The sequence below is a fragment of the Quercus lobata genome, chromosome 1 (assembly GCF_001633185.2).
Source record: "Quercus lobata isolate SW786 chromosome 1, ValleyOak3.0 Primary Assembly, whole genome shotgun sequence".
Classification (NCBI taxonomy): Eukaryota; Viridiplantae; Streptophyta; class Magnoliopsida; order Fagales; family Fagaceae; genus Quercus; species Quercus lobata.
The window spans coordinates 6,305,518-6,328,193 of NC_044904.1; the positions used below are offsets into that span (position 1 = coordinate 6,305,518).

Genomic DNA, 22,676 nt, shown 5'->3' on the forward strand with positions numbered 1-22,676 from the left:
TTGTTGATAATTTTATTGTCAAAATTGGGACTCCTCTCTCTCTCTCTCTCTCTCTCTCTCTCTCTCTCTCTCTCTCTCTCTCTATATATATATATATATATATAACCAATTTACTTGATTGGACTAGATATCACTCAAGTCTATCAATTTTGAAACAAAAAGTCGAGTACAGCACAAAAACAATCATTGATACCATTTTAGAGCATCCACAGTAGTGGAGCCAAATTTTTAGCTTTTTAACACTACAAAAAGTCACTTTATCTATTTTACCTTCTCACATCCAACAGCAGTGGTTTTATTTTAACTTTTAACACAATAAAATAATATTTCATTCAACCACCAAAACACAACCACATCCACCATCAAAGCCATAGAAATCACTGCACAGAGACACGGAGAGAGAAAAGGTAGTGTGAACGCAGAATGAAATGCAGAAGAAAGAATAAAAAATAAGAAAAATAGTGTGAACGCAATTTTTTTTTTTTTTTAATTTTTACCTTTCATCTACCATGTACAGCCAAAAATAGCTATGAATTGTAGCTGTGGAGCCAAAAAAATATTGTTTTGGCTTTCCTATTGCAGGGTACATTTTGAGTTTTAGTGGTGTCAAACATAGCTATATAGCTATTTAGCACCACTATTGTTAGTGCTCTTATAGTTAAACTTAATTGACCTGAGAATTTGGGTATACGAAAAAAAAAAAAAAACCTATACAGAAGAAAACCCTAATCAATGACTTTGTTTTTTTGACTTACACATCACACCGGTAGCACATAAGTACTAGCTTTTTTATTTTTGATAGGGGACCAGGGGTTCATTTGATCAATTAATCATCTAATTAACTATTTCACCAAATTGAAGATGTAGTGCAGTCTCCATTGAAAATACATTGCAGTCTCCATTGAAAATACTATAAAAACGAACAGTACAACAGTAGTAGAGACATTAATTCCCAAAAATTGTGTTAGGTCTACTCCAAATTACTAAATAATGTTCTTCCAACCTGTAGTTCACCAATAAAAATGAAATTAGTACCATTGCACACCCTTGATGTAATAGTCATTCTACAAATACAAAATTTTTGTGGGGTAGGGGAAGTAAGGGCTGTGTTCAAGTTTACAAGAGGGAGATTCACATATATATACACTTAGATTATTTTAGAGTAGAATTTCTATCTTATATAAAAAATAAAAAATGAAATTAGTGCATTCAAAAGCTAGCACTCAATTGTTCACCTCAGAGGATGTGTTACTCTTAATTTTGGCTTATTCAAAAGCATTCAATTGTCGCCGCACACCATAAAACTCTTTTTTTTTTCATTTTTCTTTTTTATAAATATTTTTGGATGCATGGTGAAATCCGTTTTTTCATTGTCGCCGCACACCATAAATTTTTAAGATCTATTTTGCTGATAACTTCTATTTATTTTATAATCAGAGTGATATTTTTAGATTATTTATAATGACGTCTTCTATAAACTCATGAAGTATATTGAGAGTGGTTGTGTGTGAACCCAGAATAACAAGCCCATTTACCGAACTGTGTTGAGCCCATGTCTGCTGGGATGACCTCAGCCCAACATGGGCCCACATGCCCTAGCAGTTAGGGAAATGCTTGGGGTGCGCCCAAAATAAGAGATAATGCCTCGGGAGAGTTTGCTTGCTAAGAATAAGAGTGCTCTAGGAAAGTTCGCCTGCCAAGCAATAAAACTTGGCGTCAGGTACAAGTTACAAGGGATTCACCTCGATGGCAGACTAGATGCACGGGAATAATGGCTTAGATTGAAGAAGCCATTCACGCTCCATAAGCGAAAGGACTCACCTATGTGTCAGAGATTCCCTCATCATGACCACCCCACTCAAAGAAGGGTATAAATAGGGAATGATGGGAATGAAAAAGGGGTTGGAACAAAAAATTGGGGAAGAGATACATGAGAGAAAAGTAAGAGAACTTTGATCAAGGATGAAGTAAGTCCTGCACGAACTTCAGAAAGGGAGCTCGGCTGTTTGAAAACCTCCATGGCCGAGTTGAATATAAGGCAGTCCAGTACTGAAGCATCATCGTAGAATCACCAGTGATACCATCCATTGTTCTTTGGACCTCCCATTGTGGGATAAGCCCAACCCAAGATACAAATAAATTGGGTGGTTTGGACCCAATCAAGAACATACCACCACAGGTTGTTACTTCATTTGTTATCATCTCCTTCATGGTCTCTTTTTTTTTTTTTTTTTTTTTTTTTTTTTTAACTATAACTTTCTTTTATGATGAATAGTTTGCCAGCATTTTTACCAAGCCCCTTGTTCCTTGTCTCTCCCTCATACTTCTCTCCTAACTTAAGCTAGTGTCAAATTTACCATTTTGAGTTTGAAGAAGATGTTATTTCATATCCTTTTAGGATCCAAGCTTATTGTAAAGTCCAACATATTCCTGCACTTATTGCTCAAGAAACCTAATCCTACTAGAATTATAATAGGGTTAGGCTAAGATTTTACGATGTCCAGTTTTATTGCTTGCATGAATAGCAATTCACAAGGATAGAACTAGGATTTGTCGAATTTCATCCCATTTATTAACATTATAATCTCATATTTTCACAATTTGGATTGATACTGATTTAATCGGTGGTAATTTTTTGGAATTTTGTTCGAAAATTTTCATGAATTGGGACATCAATACTAGAGGCAATGCTGCATTATTAACTTCAAACTATTTGTAATTTTTTCTCTTTAAAAAATCAAATATTATAGATAATTTTCCCATCATCAACCATTCAAATAAGAGTTTCATTATTTCCATATTATATAGCTCTATAGTTTCAAAATTTAGTCCAAAAAATAAACAAAACAAGCATACCCCAAAAGCTACAAGAACATTAATGCTAATAAATTATTTTCTAAAAATAGTTAATAATTCATAAAATAAACCAACAAACAAGCGTTATCAATTAATAATATTTATTACTAACTATTGCACACATTTGATTCATAGTTTCCTAGACACGGCAAACGGGTTAGAATTTTCTGACTTGACCCGAAAAATACCTGACCCAAACACGATTTTTTTAACACGAAGCAAAAACAGGTTGACCCGTGACCCAACCTGATTTTTTTGCGAATCAATCCAACCCAACCCGGATAACCCATGACCCGACCTGTTAAAAAAATTTCACTAAAAAAATATTTAAACTATATCGTCATGATACTAAGTACGTATGACGATACTAAGTACGTAAAGCACAAAGCACCATAGCCAAACCAATGCAATAGTCAACAAAGCATTAAAGCTTCACGAATCACAACCAATAAAGCATTAAAGCTTCAGCTCTCCATTGCCTCCACAACCATGACAAATTGACAAGAGAGAATGAGACACCTAGTCTCTAGACAAGACAACACAAGTTACAGTGTTACACAACACAACCATTAAAAAAAGGAAAAAATCTAATGAGCTTGACTAGCTTAGAGCATCCACAGTAGTGGAGCTAAAAATTTAGCTTTTTAGTTCTACCAAAAGTTACTTTATCTATTTTACCTATAGACATGCTACAACAGTGGATCTATTTTAGCTTTCAACACAATAAAATAATATAAACATCACAATAAAATAATATATCCTTTACAATAAAATAGTATATCCTACAACAAAAAAAAAAATCCACAGCAGCATCCACAACCACCTATACCATTAGCCCACCACCATCACCGGCCACAACCACCACGACAACCACAACACAACATAGAAAGAAAAAAAAAAACAAAACCACAACCATAGCGGTTGGGACGACACCTATACCATCAGCCCACCACCATCACCGGCCACAACCACCACGGCAACCATAACACAACATAAAAAAAAAAAAAAAAAAAAAAAAAAACCACAACCACAGCGGTTGGGACGGTGTGGGGTGAGGCGATCGACGGCTGGAAAGGCGTAGGGTGAGGTGATCGGCGGCTGGAAAGGCATGGGGTGAGGCGATTAGCTATTGGGACGGCATGGGGTGAGGCGATCGGCTGCTGAGATGACGCGGGCTGAGGCGGCGGTAAACTGAGAGATGAGAGATGAGAGCTTAAGAGCTTTGGGAGCTTGAGAGTGACTGAGAGAGAGGACGGTGAGATAAAAGAAATGAAAAAAATAACCAAAGCAATATTATTTTAATCCGAGGGTGAATAAACAATTACTTTTTTTTTTAGATGTCTGCTACAGTGCACATCTAAAGATAGATGTGCACTGTAGCAGTTCAGCTACAATTTATACCTATGCCTCCACTGTCGCTTGGCCGTTTTTGGTATAATGGTGGAGCTAAAATAGCATTATAGCTATTTAGCTCCACCGCTACAAATGCTCTTAGCTGTAGTCCAAACTTCCAAAGCCAATTATGGAATTACCAAAGGCACAATTCAGTCACAGACTCACAAACATGAAAGAGTGAAAGTGTGAAACACTGAAGTCTGAAATGTGACAGCCACATCCATAAGGGCCAAAGCGTCAAAGCGTCCTCAGTGAGTCAGTTCCTCACTTCCTCTGCTCGTCTCTTGCGCTACACCTTTGGCCCTCTGCCCTTCATTTCACACTTCCACACTTTTTTAGTTTCAAGCTTGCGTCTCTCTACCTCTACACTTTCAGCTCCGCCTCTACCCTCTACTCTTTTCTCTCTGTGACTGTTTGTGCCTCTACTCTTTTCTTCTTAGTTCTTTCAATCCTTAAGAGGAGCACGAATTGTGCTTTTGATGTGTTCACATCAGCACCGTAGTGTCTTTTGGCTTTGGTGAGGACTAAGGAGCAAGGGAATCCCAATTCTTTAATATTAGTGTACAATGCATGTGCATGTTATATGTGTTGGTAAATTACTAAATTAGATGTATATATTAGCTGGTTGTACTCCATTATGGTTTGTGATTCTTTATTTGCCATCTTCATTTTCTCTTCCTACTTTAAACAAATCGAAAATTATACCAAGATTAGTTTCTAGAAAGCTAGAACAAGAGTTGCACCAAATTTGGATATCAAGCGTCTAGTGTTAATTGGTAACAGTATCACCAGTGAGAATTTAATCACAATTGAGGAACTCATAAATGATTGATAAATTGCATCTATTTTCTAAAAAAAAAAAAAAAATTGATTGAAAAATACGGGTCAATCGATCCAACCTAACCCGACCCGACCCACAACACAATTGACTCGCAAACCCGCCCTTACCCGCCTCGCCTTTTTGCCATGTCTATAGTTCCCACAGGCTTCACTTTTTGACTGCAAGTTTATAGTTTTTCTATTCTTTTTATTTTTATTTTTTATCTCGTTTGTCCTTATTTGACCATCTCTTTTTTCAAATTCAGGAGTCAAGACTCAATCATTACTATAAAGGATGGTTTCTTAAAAAATACACAATAAACTCACACACACAAAACACATTGCACTATCAGTCTATCGCATAGAGAGGATAGACATCATAGACATCATACAGTGCTATATTTTTTTCAAAATGGTGGGGGGAGGGGGGGCCATGGCCCCCCTCTGCCCTAACGTGGGTCCTTGTCTGGGCAATTCAGTTTAATCTCTCTACATGGAGGTTTTTTTTTTTTGGTTATTATGATTTTTCCTTCAATTCCTCTTCTTCATTTTCAAACTTTTTACATTATCAAGGATTCAAGGGTATTTGGCATTTCTCCACGTGCAATGCAAATCACATTTAATTAACATTTTTCACATGACATAAAAAAAAAAAAAAAAAATTGAATCACATATAATTTTACTTTTATATATATATCTGATTGCATACTAGTGCGGTAGTTATTTAGAAAATTTACGAGGATAATATGCTAACGCATCTTCCTTTGTCTCTTCCACCATTTGACATTATTATTTTTTTTGAAGCCACCACTTGGTATTTTTAAATTAAATCACGTTTTCACACATTTTGATCCTTATTTTTCTTTTTAATTTCATAAAAGGTCGTTAAATAATTTAAACACAAGTGACGTTGGGGCTAGGACCACATATTTGGTTGAAAGATCCAAATCCTTCTGGCCTATTCAAGCCAATCAACGGATGATGTTGTCGATTGGGAATGTGATTTATTCTTGGATGGAGATTGGGAATGGGATTTTAGTTCTTTTTTGGAAAAACTCAAAATTTAGAGGAAAAAAAGAAATAATAAAGGCACAAAATTTTTTCCAATAATTTATGTGTCAAGTTGAGATTAGAACAATATTATTTTTAACAAATTAAAGGCCTTGTAATTCAACTAGTTCGCACATTTGATTCTCAAAAAAAAAAAAAAAAAAGTTCTCACATTTTGGTGTTTTTAGTGTAGATATTTAGAATTCAAATCCTTCCATTTTTCCCATTGCAATTATTGAATTATATATATGAAAAAAATATTATATAATTCTACAACTATATTAATTTTATAAACATAGAAATGAATGAGAAAAATGAAAATTCAAAATAACCTCATTTTAATTGCTTATACCTAACTATACTATTGAAAATGTTTTTTTAATTTTCTTCCTACCTCGGTCCGGATAATGTAGACCGAGTCTCTGGCAATCTCACTGAACAAGGACAGATAATGATTTGACAATTCTGACCTTAAATATTTCACGTGGAAATGAAAAACAATAGCGCGTATGAATCTCGTGGATGTATTTCTTAACATGCTATATCTAATATGTCTATATAAATAAGTGCTTAGATACCAAACTTTTACACAAATTAAAGTTTAACCATAGATTCTCTAACTACCAAAAATGCTGAAGCCACAGCTTCACCTCTCAAATTCCACCAAAGTTCCCTTCCTGTTACACAAGCCATTCATCCATGGCAATTTTAATGCTTCACTTCCCCTTCCCATTTCAATGCACTCTTTCTGCAGAAAAAACAAACATATTGTTCGAGTTGGGTTCAATCCTAACAACATAAAGGCTCAGGCTGTGGCAAGTTCTACAGAGAAGAGTGTTTCTGTGAAAGCCATTGTAACTGTGAAACCTACTGTTGGTGGGTTCCTCACAAACCTTGGGATAGACCGAGGGCTAGATGATATACAGGACTTACTTGGTAAAACCCTTCTCTTGGAGCTCGTTCAAGCAGAGCTTGATCCTAGTAAGTATTGGTCCAAGAAATTAAAATAAGCATATATATGACAATATTTTAGCTATTATATAGAACGTAAATTTGAAGGAAGAGTTTGTGGTTTTTCTTCTCCATTTTGATTTTTTTTTTTTTAAAAAAAAAAAAATTGACTCTTAGTTTTGGTTTAATTCTTTAATTTCCTCGTTATTTATTTACTTTTTGTTCTGTTTGCAGTGAGTTTCTTCCTCTCCTTCTCCTTCTTCTTTGCAATGAATTTCTTTGTTTTCTTCCTCTACTTATTTTACAAATTCTACATATTATGTGTGAAGACTAGAGTTAAGTGGGTACCAATTCGATGCCCCCATTTTAAGAATATATGCTGCAACCAGAAAGATATCTATAACTTTTGAGCTCTAAATATTTCCATGGATCAAACTAAAAGGGGTCCTTTTTTTTTTTCTTTTTTTTTTTCCTTTTTTTTTTTTTAGGGAAAAGGGGTCCCTTTTAAACTAAAAGGAAAAACTTTTTGCTGAAGTTTCGGGTATCATTTTTTAATTTTCTTCATTTCAATAACATATATAAAAAATAAAGTTCAAGAGTTTGTACAGCACAAGAACAAAGATTCTCTATCTTACAATTAAAAAAAAAAAAGATTCTCTATCTTACAGTGAATGTTCTATTTTACATTCCACAGTATGTTATGATTTTTTTTAATAATTAAAAATAATAATAAATATGTGATAAGTTTTATTTGATGGACCATAGATAGAGCACCCATGTTGAGGGTTTTTATTCACAACAAACAATTTATAAATCCGCTAAAGGTTGAAGATTTTTGTTCAAAATATGATATTCACCACCAAATAGATAGATTATTCTTCCAATATCTTTACTCTCAGAAAATTCAATATGTGTGCGTGTAAGTTATTGGTGCTTGTTTATATATGTAGGAGAGAGATAGCGATTAGCGAGAGAGAGAAAGATAGAAATAATCAACTTGTGAATTTTCAAGTGCATTATGACTTTGCCATTAAAATGAAAAAATAATAATAATAATAATCTAGCTGTCCTTAACAAATGGTCCCAATAAACTGAGATATAGAAAATGCAAAGATGAAAACATCGGTCCCAAATAAAAAAGGAAAAAACGTACGAAATACAGAAATTAGGTTGGGTTTTAGTGTCAATGATAGAGGACATAAAATAAATGTACAATTAATTTATGTACATATTTGAGTATGCTTTCAAGGCTACATCTATTGAACTGTATGTTGATGTGACTATTTATGTAAACTATCTAATTTTTTTTATTCTTGAAGAGACGGGATTAGAGAAGGACACGATCAAGGGTTACGCACACAGGACGAAGGGCGAAGAGAACGGTGTGGTGAAGTATGAGTTAAGTTTTGAAGTTCCAGTAGATTTTGGAGAGATTGGGGCTGTTTATGTGGAGAATGAGCACCACAATGAGATGTATCTTCAGGATATTATCCTTGATGGCTTCTCTAATGGCCCTGTTTATGTGAACTGTAATTCATGGGTGCATTCAAAGTATGACAATCCTCAGAAGAGGGTCTTCTTTTCAAACAAGGTCAGCCTCTTTTAAGCATTTACTGGTTTTAAAAATTCTCTAAAATAGATAATTAACATATGCTCTAAGAGTTTACATTAACCAGACTATATATACTCCATACTTTCAAATAAATATAAATGAATTGCTTACACAAGTACATATAGACATGATCTTTATGCAGAAAAAAATTACTATGCTTGTGCATCACCTTCAAACAATTATAAATGCATTGCATACAGAAGTACATATAATTATATAAACGTGCTTGCCCACTTGCAGAAAAAAAAAAAAAAAAAACCTTGCTTGTAGTTATACATCAATGTAGTAGAATATTGATATTTTAAAGTAAGGATTTGATTAATATAATTATCATTTATGAGTCAACAAATTATTAGGAATAAGAATCCAATGCTGGAGGTAAAAGACAAACACCTTTTTAGTTTCTCAAAAAAAAAAAAAAAAAAAAAAAAAAAAAAGAAAGACAAACAGCTTTTTATTCCAATGGCAGTTAGACTTGAACTTTTGAGAAGGAAACTGGATATTCCATTTAGACTGGAACTTAACCCGTTATAAACTATGATCATTAATTCAACTAATAGATCATTGGTTAAATTGTAAGCTCAATTAAAATACAATAAAAAATTAAGAATATGTTACAAAGATCTAAAATAAATTAACAATCAATAACCAGTTTTTGAAAAATTACAAAAGAAAATGATTTAAAATATTCACCAATAAAATAGATAAGCATTTAGTGGATACTTAAAACAATACTAATTATTGAGCACTCTTTGTATAATAAACATAATGTGCTCAACAATTTTTTATTTTTTTTTTAAAGGATTAAACCCTTAAATTACATTTTATAAATAGATAGAGTCAATATTCAAACAAATATCTCAATGATAAATTAAAAAAAAAAATATTAAGTTTAACTTATCAAAAAAATATATAATCAAAAGATAAAAGGTCAAAACAATTAAAAGTAAAAATAATTCGGTTAAAGAAAAATATTATTAAAAGAAATGAAAAGAATTTAAGCTATTATGAAATTTTATAATTTCTTCATAATAACTTTATATAAATGAAGAGATACAATTATGGAAATAATTGCAAATAAGGAATACATTATATTCATTGATTTCTTTCCTTAACATGGTAATTTTTTTTTTATTCAGAAAAAAAAAAAAAAAAAAGAGTAACAAGAACAGCTTTAGTCAATCACCTACAGTGTGCATTTTGTTTGTTTCTCAAGGGGAAGCAAATGTACTCTTATTTTTGACATGAGAGATAAACGGAGGTCTCTTGGTTTCACGAGAAAGGAAAAGAAGTAAAAGTGAAAGGAAAAGTAAGAGAGGAGAAAAGGAAAAGAAAACACTTCCTTTTATATGTTTGGAAATGGGGAGAAAATGAGAAAAGAAAGAAGTAATCCTTTGTTTGACTTGCAGAGGAAAAAGAAAAGAAAAAGAAAAATTATTATTTCTACTTTTATGCCCACATAAATTAGGAAGAGAAATATTGGGAGAGAGATATAAAAGATAAGGACAAAAGTAAAAATTCAAGCCATAAAAAGTAAAAAATGTAGACTCCACTTTTTTATTTGGGTTTTTCTGCTTCCTTTTACGCCCAAATTGGCCGGATTGCAGAATGTGGACCCAGAAAATTTGTTTTCTATACATTTCTTTTCTCCTCTATAATCCAGCACAATTCTCATTAAATTTTTGGTCATAATTTTCATCAAATAAGAAATGACACAAGCAAACCCAATAATACTCAGATCAAAACAATCTCTCAAAAAATCAAAATATAGGAAGATAATGTCTACAGTTCTTTTATGGTCACTTCATCACAAGTTTTTTTTTTTATTTTTTTTATGAGATGCTTTCTGAATAGTTAGCCTATATGATTGTGTTATTGTCACTTTATCAGGCTTTTTTTCCCCTTTCTTTTGGACCATGCGGAAACAGTTGCATAATTATTTTGTTTTCCACAAAAGATAGTGTAAACTTTTCCATTTTTATTTTTTCCCTTTCTCCTAAACAGACCTTGGCTCATTAAGTACTTAAAGTAATGGATTGGCATGAGATTAAGATAATTTTGCGAGTAATAAAATAAAAAATAGAGTAACAATTTCCTACTTTCTGTATTTTTTTCCCCTCAATAACTCTAAATTATTCAGCTAGATAAATGAACAACATATGCAATTATTGTTTGTTGAATAGAACTCTTTTGCAGTTTAGGGGCCAACTCTCTATTCTCTAATTGTCCTTTCTGGCTTGCATATTTTTTTATTAAAAAAATATAATAGAATTTTAATTTATAATGTTAATTTTATAATAATTGTTTTTTATTAAATTAATATATAAATTAATTTTTGATGTAAAACAAGATTTGAATCCCAATTTTTTTATTCTACCATGGAAAACTTTACATCGATTAATTAATTTCTCGGAGCAACCGAATTCTCCATAAAAAGAAAATAGAAAATGGAATTTCATCATAAGTTCACCCCAGGACAAGAAAATGTTTCTGACAGCCACTTGACGGCGACATGTCGTTGGTATTCAAGTTCATTGGCTATACATGCTTGTCAATTTCTTACACCTTTGTACGTAACAAAAGTCATTAAATGAATGGTGAATCCCATTTCATGAATAGTGTTCGCATCTTTTGAGATTTATATAGTACTATCAGTACTCTGTTAAAAACTTAAAGCGCTTTTTTCTTTTTTTGGGGTAAACTGCTCTGTTAAAGTTTAGATCTCGTTGGACGGATTCACATCAGTTGCAATACCTCCACTTTCCTCACAATTTTTTTAAATTTTTTAACTTTTTAATTTTAACTTTTTTACTCTTTTTAAATATATTTTATTTAATGGTTGAGATTAAAAGTTGTTTTTTCAATCTTTCAATCTCAGCCTGATGTGAATCTTCGTTGGACAATTTTCTTTTAACAATGTTGTTTAAATATTGTAAAAATATTTGTAGGTAAAATGATATTATAAAAATATGTGTTATATTATTTAATTTAATTAACCAAAAAAATGATGTACGCAACCAAACATGCCTTTATTTGCTCATGTTTTGCTGCCTAAGTTAAACTCATACATGTGATTATTTGTGAAGTTGGTTCTCCTTTTAGGCATATATTAATAAAATCTTGGGATATGCTAATATGTATCTTAGGACATATATTAGTAAACTATTTTAGAAATTTTTTATAGAAAAATAAAAAAGTAATTAACTATTTTGATATTTTTTTCAATTCTTCATAAAAACTTTTTCAAAATGAACGATTGATGTGTACTCTTAAAACATTTATTAACATTTCCTTAAAAGCCAATTAAATTGCTATGCATGGTTTATTTTTGTCATAAGCCATAGATTCAAAACCTAGTTGTTTTAAGTTTCTCAAAAAAAAAAAAAAAAAAAAAAAAAAAAAAACCTAGTTGTTTTAAAGGAGAAAAAGTAATATTAGGAATACCATTTTTCTAACCTTTTTTTTTCACAACTATTTATATTACATGTCATAATTGAAGTAACACTATTTTTAATTGAGTTTAGTGTTGACATCATTTTTTTTAAAATCATATATCAATTATAATAAACTATGTTTAACCATTGTTAAAAGATATTACATTCTTAGGGAATAAAAATCAATTGGACCACAAGTTTTTTTCAAAATTATGAACCAGGCATTCAACCACAAGTCACAGAATTATGATTAGATTTTCAATGCATCACCCATCAAAATCACTGAGGTTATTGGACCACTGGGATGGCAGGAAGAAATATGAAATCTTATCTCCATCCTATCAATTATGATAGAAAAATCATGATCCTCAAAAAAAAAAAAAAAAAAAAAAAATCAAATGTCAAGGACAATCCTGATGACAGGTGCCATAATTATAGTGATAATCAGGGGTCCACCATTTGTGTTTGATTTAGTGTGTGTTTAGATTTTCTGCTGCGTCTCACCCTTTTTTTTTTTTAGTGGGTCTTGCGTACTGTTTATGAGACTCATAAGTACTTTTTTTTAATAAAAATAATTTTAAAATTGAGTTTCACGATATTATTCACATATTTAAAAAATATTTTGTTATAGTGTTTTCAGTAATAAGTGGTATCCAAACATATCCTTAGTGAGTGTTTGGATTCACGTTTGCATTTTTTGCATATTGTTATTTTTTTTTTCCAGCGAGTATGAACAGTAACCGCACTGTTCATGCACATGGATTTACTATGTTGGAGACAAAGTACACTGTTTATGTACTATTCACGCACTGTTCATGGGTCCCACAACACTATTCACACATTTAAAAATTATTTTGTTATAGTGTTTTTAGTTTTTCAGTAAAATAAATTGTATCAAAACGGACCCTTAGTATCCGTTTGGATACAGTGTTTTGGGATGTTTAGCATGTGGGACCCATGGCTACAGTACTTGGAACTAAAACGTGTAGTTATTTTTTCCTCAATGCACCTTTTCAATAATTCTTTAGTTCGTGTACTAGCATGCGTGTACTGTTCCTTTTCTTTTCATTATTTTTTTTGGAAGAACTTGTTCTTTGTGTTCTTCATGTTCTTTCCAGCAAACCCAACAATCTAAAACCTAGCAAACCTAACAAAATAGTGAAACCAAAACCGTTTTGGAAGTATCCGTTTTGGAAGAACATGACTATTCATGTTCTTGAAACCTAGCAAACCCATCAAAACAATGAAACCAAAACCAAGATAGAAGCCACCAATCTGAGATTAAACCTATCAAACTCATATGAAAAAAAAAAAAATCAAAACCGATCTACCCATCAAACCTATCAAATCCGAATGAAACCAAAACCAAATCAAACCCATCAAACGGATAGACCCATCAAACGCAAATCAAACCCATCACCAATCTCAACCTCACCAATCTCAGCCACCAAGTTCCCATATCAAACCCATCAAACCCACTGTTGATCAGCCCATCAAACCCACCGCGGATCAACCCATCCACCACCACCAAGTTCCCAAATCAAGAAACTAAAACATTAGATCTTCATAAGTCCAAAACCCCAGCCAAAACTCAATTAATAAAACCCACAAAACCAAACCAAACAAAACCCACTTTGCCATTGTTACCAGTAAACAAAAACAAAATGAAGTGAACCAAGAAAGGTGTTAGGGTGCGAGAGGAGTGAAATGGGTTTATGGAAGGAAGAGTAAACCAGAGGGAACCCGATCTTCGTTGACGTCGGATTGGGTTGTCTTCCTTGTGGATTTCTCTTCTGAGCTCTTTGCTTGCGTCAGACTAGGTTGTCTTCCTCATGGATTTCTCTGGTGGGCGTGGACTTCTCTTCTCGAAGACAGGCGTTAGGGTGGGAGAGGAGTGAAAAAAAAAAGAAAGAAAGAAAGCAAAAACGCGTAGCTTAAATACTTTCAACTGAGCTATAGTAGTTGGCCCCAAAAATAATCAGCTAGCGTTTAAAATTATTTGATACAGTGTTTTCAGTTTTCAGCAAAATCAGCGGTATTCAAACGAACTCTTACTTGTTATATTGTGTTTATGACCCATCTTTTTTTATGATTTATTTCATTAAAGCGAATCTTTTTAATCAGATTTAAAAAAAGAAAAAAGATTAAAAATGAAATAACTGTAAAATACTGGCATAAAAATAAAAGGATAAAAAAAATTGATCCCTAGCTAATGTTTGGACTAATGTGAGACATTATCCAAAATTTCATAAATATCCAATTTAACCCGAAGTTCAATAATTCTAAACATCGTTTCAAAGTTTTTTAGTTCCTTGAAACATTCTTCTACTTCTTCATTTTTGGTTGATGCCCATCTCCGTGGGATTGTATTGTTACAATTAACTTAACCATAAATTAGCTTTATGAAAATGAACATAAATAATACTAAGTGCAGTTTGTGTTTAGGGGACAAATTGGATATTTTTGAAAACTTTGAGTAGTACATACTTGACATTAGCCTAAACATTAAGGATAATTTTTGTATTTTACCCAAATAAAAGGAGTAAAATATCACTTATTTATGTTTTTATTATTATTATACATAATTCAATTGATACTCTCTTTTTAAATTAATTTAATCACAGCCATAAGATATCTAATTATTTAAATAAATTATTTTTAACCACTTCTGTTACATCATTAATGAAAGATGGTCATATGAGAATTAGTCAAATAAATTACTTTCCATTATATAAAACCATTGATGAAAGTGAGTCATATATTTGAGAATAAGCAAGAATGATCAGATATAGAGATATGGATGAGTGAGTGCATATATGTAAATCTCATGTTTCTGATTTCCCTAATAATTTTTAACAGAGGGTGGACAGAAGCAGTCTATTAAAACAATGGGATGATGCCATAATGGATAACACATGAGGCTTGATTATGAATATATAAAACCTAAGGGATGTCAATTTCATTCCATACAAATCATTTGAGTTTTTGATACCAAATATAATAAATATTTCATGCATATTTCATAATGTAACAAAGCAATTAATGTAAATGTTGTCTCTTTTTAACACTTCTTGTTGATATATATATTTTTGGATTGTGACACTCACACATATATCTTCAATGTGGAACAGTCATACTTGCCATCACAGACACCAAGTGGGCTGTGCAGGTTAAGAGAAACAGAACTTGAGATTTTGCGAGGCAATGGCCAAGGAGAACGTAAGAGCTTTGAGAGAATATACGACTACGATGTGTACAATGATATTGGAAATCCTGATAGTAGTGTGGATCTTAAAAGACCTGTACTCGGTGGCAAAGAGCACCCCTATCCTAGACGTTGTAGGACTGGGCGGCCTAGGTGTAAAACAGGTACCAAATTACTATGCATTTTTTTCTTCTTCTTTCATTTTTAAGGTGTGGTTTAAAAAGAGATGGTATCTTCTACACCCAGCTTAGAGCTCGCATACTTACAAAAGGCGCATTTCATAAGACAAAAATATAAGAAAATTTTTCCTTAAAAGAGAGAGAGCAATAATAACAGTAAGGATCTAGTTAAGGTGTGGTTTAAAAAGAGATGGTATTTTTTACACCCATCTTAGAGCTCGCATACTTAAAAGTGGTGCATTTCATAAAAACAAAAATATAAAACAATTTTTTTCTTAAAAGAAAGAGAATAATAATAATAGAATTCGGATAATCTTTGTGACAGTTTAGACATGCATGACACTTATTTTGTCCTGGTTAAAGACATGACACTTGTTCCTTAAAAAATAAAAAAATAAAATGACATGACACTTATATCACGCGGGACATGTAAACCTATCATGCTAGATTTGTCTTGTAGCTCTCCAAGTTTGTACGTTATCTGACGTAGTGTCTAATAGTAAAACCAAAATATTGGATTTTTTCTTTTACAGTCTTGACTTTTCCACGTTTAGTAATGTAATTACTTTTACATTGTTACATATATTAATTAAAGACAAACCCTTTTTTTGAGAATCAAATACAAACCAATTATTCGTATGATATATATCTAGTTTTATTGGACTAAAACAACCTAATATTAAAGCATTTTTTTTATATAGTAAATTATATTTGGTATTTTTCTACAATTTATGTATATTTATTTATTAATTAAATACATATTATTTAGCGATAAGTTTAATATATGGTAAATTGAGTTTAATTTTGATTTTGATTGCTTGATAGTAACTGAAAAATCTCTCTCTCTCTCTCTCTTTTTTCTTTTTATATATATATATATATATATATATAAGGAAAAATATCTCATTTTGTTTTTACTGGATTGATTCTTTTCTAATCTTGTCATTTAGAAGAGAATTTCAATGTGTTTCTCTGATATTTCTTTTTCAGAAAGCACCATCACCTGAACATGGAATGGCCAATCAATCTATCCTGTTAGTTTTTAAGAGAACCAGATATTTACTTCTAGGTTAGCTATCGTATAGCTTGTCATCATTTGAATTTGTTGAATGACCTAACTTTAATGAGGAGACTTATGCTTCGTAGTCTAGCTGGGTTGCTTTCATATATATCATTGTCCGGAAGGTAGGTAGAAAGATAAATATGAAGTAAAAAAAGAAAAAAAAAAGGACATAATTTAAGGGTTTCCTCAAAAATTCTTTCCCTTTTATGATAAAATTATTGCCCTCCTTTTACAGTGGTGGAGTCCTTTTTTCTTCAATGACTGAATTCTAACTAAATAAAAATTTTAAATAATTCCTATATTATTGTAATTCATATTCTAATTAATTCTATATTCTATTTGATAAAAATTTCCATCTTAATCAATAATTCATTACAGTGTTGTGTGTGATTGCCTCATTGATTGTCGATGATATCAAGAGTATCTCTCAATGCATGTCATCTCTCATTCAATTATACTATCTTATAAGTTGTAAGTGGATCTAATTTTTGCTAAAAAATACTATTAATCCCACAAAAATTATATAATTGGTGCAATTACAAAAAGAATTATCCCAATTGACAATACAAGGTTATCACACTGCTTACAATAATTCTATCTAACAGGACATTTTTCTTTTTCAAATGGTAAAGAGGTGTAAAGTCTGTGAGAAAATTGTTGGTCAATGTGTATTCCAAGAACTAACAGACTTCCAATGGACCAAAAAAAGATTTTTCCTTGACTGAGCTTTGAAAGTTTGAAACTGAAGCTAAAAGAGATTCTTGAAATACAGATTTACCGAACAAAAAAAAAAGGGGGAAAAAAATCTAACATGGGAGGGTTGAACAGGGGTCAATGGCCCCTCAGGTTTTGAAAATCAGTGAGATGCATCTAGGGTTTTCCAATATGCTAGGGCTTTTGGAGAAGAAAGAATAAATAGAGCAAAATAAAATATCATGATCATGTAAATTTAACCCATCATTCATATGTTTTAAAAAATAGGCTTTTGTTAGGGTTTCCTATTTTGCTAGGGTTTCAAGAAAATATAAAATAAAATATCGATCGGTACGAGTAAATGTAGCCCTCTATTCATTTTACACTTTGTATCCTAACAACAATTACTTTGTATGTAGATCCATTGTCGGAGGAATGGAGCAGCAGTGTATATGTTCCCAGAGATGAATGCTTCGCAGAAGTAAAACAACTAACATTCTCAGCAAAGACGGTGTACTCAGTGATCCATGCATTGGTGCCATCTTTAGAGACTGCTATCATTGATGCTGACCTTGGATTCCCCTACTTCACGGCCATTGATTCACTTTTCAATGAAGGGATTAATTTGCCACCTCTTAAAAACCAAAAAACAGGATTTTTCAGTACCCTCTTGCCTAGGCTTATCAAGGCTATCAATGATGCTGAAGATGGTTTGTTGCGGTTTGAGACACCAGAAACAATGGAGAGTGAGAAAACATACACATAAAACTTATCTTTGAATAGTCTTTCCTCTCTATTACACTTTCTCTAAATAGTGGTTTTTACACATGCAGGAGACAAATTCTTTTGGTTTAGGGATGAGGAGTTCGCTAGGCAGACTCTTGCTGGTCTCAACCCATGTAGCATAAAGTTGGTCACGGTATGATTTGTGGACATATACCATGATAGCATGGAGCATATTTAAGCATCAAAGAAATTGGATGGAATATAAGTGATAATTGGAACATATAATCATAGGTAACACATGTGGTTTAGCTTTAATTAGAGGTTAACAAACACATTGAGTAGCCAAAAACCTTGTGTCTTGGTATTTTGTTGGTTTCGAATCTCCTTCTTCTACTTGTTGTAACAATTAAATTATAGTTGAAAAAAAAACTAACACAAATGCGAAACTAAGATTGAGTATTTCCTTGCAAGGAATTGTTGGGGATTTTTGGGAGATTCTAATTGAAAGGTTAATATAATATATAAGAACACTTTATCCAAAAACTTTAGTTAATTAGTTTGACTTAATTATGTTATATTAATCATTTAATTAATTTGGACACAACTTGTATATTCCAACAGGAATGGCCATTGAAAAGTCAACTTGACCCAAAGATTTATGGCCCAGCAGAATCAGCCATCACAACAGAATTGATTGAACGAGAGATCAAAGGTTTCATGACAGTGAATGAGGTGACACAATATCATTTTTAGAATATTAATTATATGCATCATTAATATATATAATTGGTACTATCTCTGACACAAAATTTTTTATAAATTGAATTCATGTAGGCCATAAAAAATAAGAAGTTGTTTGTTCTAGATTACCATGATCTATTATTGCCATATGTGAGCAAAGTAAGAGAAATTAAAGGCACAACTCTCTATGGATCACGGACGCTCTTCTTCCTAACCCCAAATGGCACATTAAGGCCACTGGCCATTGAGTTGACTCGGCCACCAATGGATGGGAAGCCACAATGGAAAGATGTCTACCTTCCTACTTGGGATGCTACTGGTGTCTGGCTTTGGAGGCTGGCCAAAGCTCATGTGCTTGCCCACGATTCTGGTTATCACCAACTTGTTAGTCACTGGTATGTTCCACTTGTAAATTTTGATTTTGCATTTGTTCATCTTTATGTGAAAGGAGCTGCATTAGTTAGTTAAAATAATTTCTAGCATCTATACCTCAAATCTAATCTTAACTGCCTTCAGAAAAGTTTGAGGGCCATGCACATTTCTCTCTCTGAAAGTGTGATGTGAGCCTTACCATTCTACCTATGAATTTAATCATGAAATATGAATTCTCTTCATTTCAAGTTTAGACTTTAGAGAAGATTCTATTCCAAATAACCTCATGGGACTTGACCCTAATTTTGGGGTGAGATTTTATTCAACAAGAAGTGTAGTTAAAAAAGAGAAATATGTACACCTACAAACAAGTCCATGCATGTATTAAAATTATAAATATATATATATATATATATATATTGAGTGGCCTTGAGAAATAATCTATTAAGAAGGGATTTTCTTCGTCTCTTTTGCAGGCTAAGGACTCATTGTGCTACAGAACCTTATATAATTGCAACAAATAGGCAACTTAGTGTGATGCACCCAATTTATAGACTGTTGCACCCTCATTTTCGGTACACTATGGAGATTAATGCCCTTGCTCGACAAGCACTTATCAATGCCGGAGGGATCATTGAGAGCTCATTCTCACCTGGCAAATACTCCTTGGAGTTTAGCTCGGTTGCCTATGACAAACAATGGCAGTTCAATTTGCAGGCATTACCAGCTGACTTAATTAGCAGGTAAATTTGAAAACAAACATTTCTTAAACAAGTAATAATTCATTGAGTCAAACCTTATGTCATTGTCTATGACACCAAGTGAATTTACGCTTATTATACATTTCCTACCACAACTTGTTAGTTATGAATTTTCAACATACTATTCAAAGTAGACTACATGTATTGATTGCTTTCAAAAATTTATTAGAAAATGATTACAAACGGACATGACAATAATTATGATAAGTACTAATTCCACGTATATTAAATATTTGAATAACTATTTTGTGATACATGCACATTTTTTTAAAAACTTTTATTTAGTAAAATTTGTAATATCCATAATAATATTTTAAAAATTTTCATTTTTGTGAGTTTCCCTTACAAGTTCTTGGAAATCAAAAGGAGCAATATTAGCAATTTTAATTGTATTACAATTGACACCCCATTTCATAGCTTACTCTCCATTAGAGGACTAACTGATATACTAACATTTTTACTTTACAGGGGGATGGCTGTTGAGGATCCAACTGCTCCACATGGTCTAAAGCTCTCAATTGAGGACTACCCTTTTGCCAATGATGGCCTTCTCCTTTGGGATGCTATCAAAGAGTGGGTTAGTGAATATGTCAACCACTACTACCCTAACCCTAGCCTTATAACATCTGATCAAGAGCTCCAAGCATGGTGGAATGAGATTCGAACGGAAGGTCATGCTGACAAGAAGGACGAACCATGGTGGCCAGTCCTCAAAACCCCGAAAGACCTCATTGAAATCACCACAACAATCGTGTGGGTGGCATCCGGTCACCATGCAGCCGTGAACTTTGGACAGTATGCTTATGGTGCATATTTCCCTAACCGACCTACCATTGCTAGAACCAATATGCCCACTGAAGAGCCTTCTAAAGAGGTTTGGGACAACTTCTTGAAAAAGCCTGAAGGTGCACTCTTACAATGCTTCCCTTCACAAATTCAAGCAACAAGAATTATGGCTATTTTGGATGTACTATCAAACCATTCACCTGATGAGGAGTATCTAGGTGAGAAAATAGAGCCAGCATGGTCTGAGGACATGTTTATAAAGGGAGCCTTTGAAAAGTTTAGTGGGAGGTTGAAGGAGCTTGAGGGGACTATTGATGAGAGGAATGCAAATAGGGATTTGAAGAACAGAAGTGGAGCTGGGGTTGTGCCATATGAGCTCTTGAAGCCATTCTCACCTCCTGGAGTCACTGGAAAAGGAGTTCCTTATAGCATTTCTATTTGAAGTTAGAAATGTGTATTTTGCGAATGTAGATTGTTGGTTGAGAACTTTTGTGTCAGATGGCAGATTTGGACAAAAAATAAGTTGGATTTCCTCATCTTCAATGGCATGAACCAGATTAATCTTCAATGGCACGAACTAGATTATTTCATTTTCAATATATAGCAATAATCAAATTACAAAAAGTTTTAAACAAAAACAACCACCACCACCTACATTGAACAAATACAGACATGATCATTGGTCACAAATTAAAAAATAAAAGGTTGAATAGAAAAAGAAATGAAAAGGAGAGAAACCTTTTTTAGATTTTGTTGCATTAAATTCATTTTGTTGAATGAATACATATATAAAGTGTGGGAGCCAAGATTTTAGTTTTAGAGGACAAGATTAAAAAAAATGAAAGCAAAGTTAATTTAAAATTGTTAACTAATTAAAATAAGTAACAATATATATATATATATATATATATATATTTATATATATAAGCAATTAAACAAAATTTCATATAAATATGATGTCCATATAAAATGTAATGTGATGGAAGCTAAAACAAATAAAACAAAACACTTCTTAAGCAACGATATATTTTGGAGGAGATTTGAAAAATATCACTTGCTAAAAATTTATTTAAGATTTGTTTGAGACTAAATATAGTAGATATAATTATATATCTTCAAATTATAATTTATGCAAAAAAAAAGTTTGAGAGTTTGTTTAGAGTCCTTAAACTGATTGTTTAACCTAATATATTAGCCAAGTGATTACTTAGAGTATATTTCAGATCTAGGTTAAATACAAATAATCATATCATGCAAAGTTGTGGAAAAGTAAATAATAGCACGATATGATTACCTGGGAAAACTAATGAAACTAACTCGTTTCAAGGTAAAAACTTGGGGAGAATTTGATCTAACTATCCTTAAGATAAACCAAATCCACTATAAGAGAATTGAAGTTTTTACAAAAGATTTAATCCCAAATCTAATGCTACCTTATGTAGTAATTTACTAACATGACCACATATAAGTTCCGAATCTACGGACTCCTTTTCTTCTTGGATTCACAGCACACAAGCACATCCTTACTTGTGACTTTGAGACTCCACTCAAAGATTTCAAATCACCATTAGTAGTTGATCTTGAATGCAACAACTGGTTTTACCAATCCTTAATTGTAGTTTAAGCTTCGGTAGAATCTTGTATAGTTAGAAGGTACAGAACCTCTAAAATCTCACAAAGAGTAACACACATGTCTTTAAAAAGTCTCCAAAAAGTGTGGAGAAGTTTAAGTGAAACCCTAAATATTTTTGTTGTGATTGGATTGAAATAACCTTCTATAGAAAACCCTATCTGCGATTTTCGATCGGTCAGGTCTATTTTTGATCGGTCAAGAAAGGCAAATCTTGATTTCTCTTTTCTGCAATTAGCTAGACTTTGAAATCTTGAAACACACTTACTTAAGCACACTAACACTTAGACTAAACATGTTTTACTCTCGGTTTGCCAACACATTACAACTATGATTCTAAACATTTAATCTAAATTTTTAGAACCTAACAACGTTATTTTCATCCTTAATGTTTTTATAAAGT

At 32.3% G+C, this 22,676-nt stretch overlaps 1 protein-coding gene across 1 annotated transcript; it reads left to right on the forward strand.

The window, feature by feature from the left end:
- Positions 1–6,683: 6,683 nt before the first annotated feature.
- Positions 6,684–21,233, forward strand: LOC115976243 (linoleate 13S-lipoxygenase 2-1, chloroplastic-like). Its single transcript, XM_031097419.1, has 9 exons — positions 6,684–7,101; positions 8,391–8,662; positions 15,249–15,486; positions 17,677–18,003; positions 18,091–18,176; positions 18,605–18,715; positions 18,818–19,119; positions 19,573–19,839; positions 20,326–21,233. Exons 1-9 carry the CDS (start codon positions 6,750–6,752, stop codon positions 21,083–21,085), a joined length of 2,715 nt encoding a protein of 904 aa, XP_030953279.1. The 5' UTR covers positions 6,684–6,749; the 3' UTR covers positions 21,086–21,233.
- The last annotated feature ends 1,443 nt before the right edge of the window (positions 21,234–22,676 follow it).

What these genes read in the sequence shown, in the direction of transcription:
- LOC115976243 (XM_031097419.1), top strand. Translation starts at nt 6,750, where the DNA reads ATGCTGAAGCCACAGCTTCACCTCTCAAATTCCACCAAAGTTCCCTTC. An exon ending in TCAAGCAGAGCTTGATCCTA is followed by an intron (nt 7,102 to 8,390) that starts GTAAGTATTGGT and finishes TTATTCTTGAAG; the next exon opens with AGACGGGATTAGAGAAGGAC. An exon ending in GCGGCCTAGGTGTAAAACAG is followed by an intron (nt 15,487 to 17,676) that starts GTACCAAATTAC and finishes CTTTGTATGTAG; the next exon opens with ATCCATTGTCGGAGGAATGG.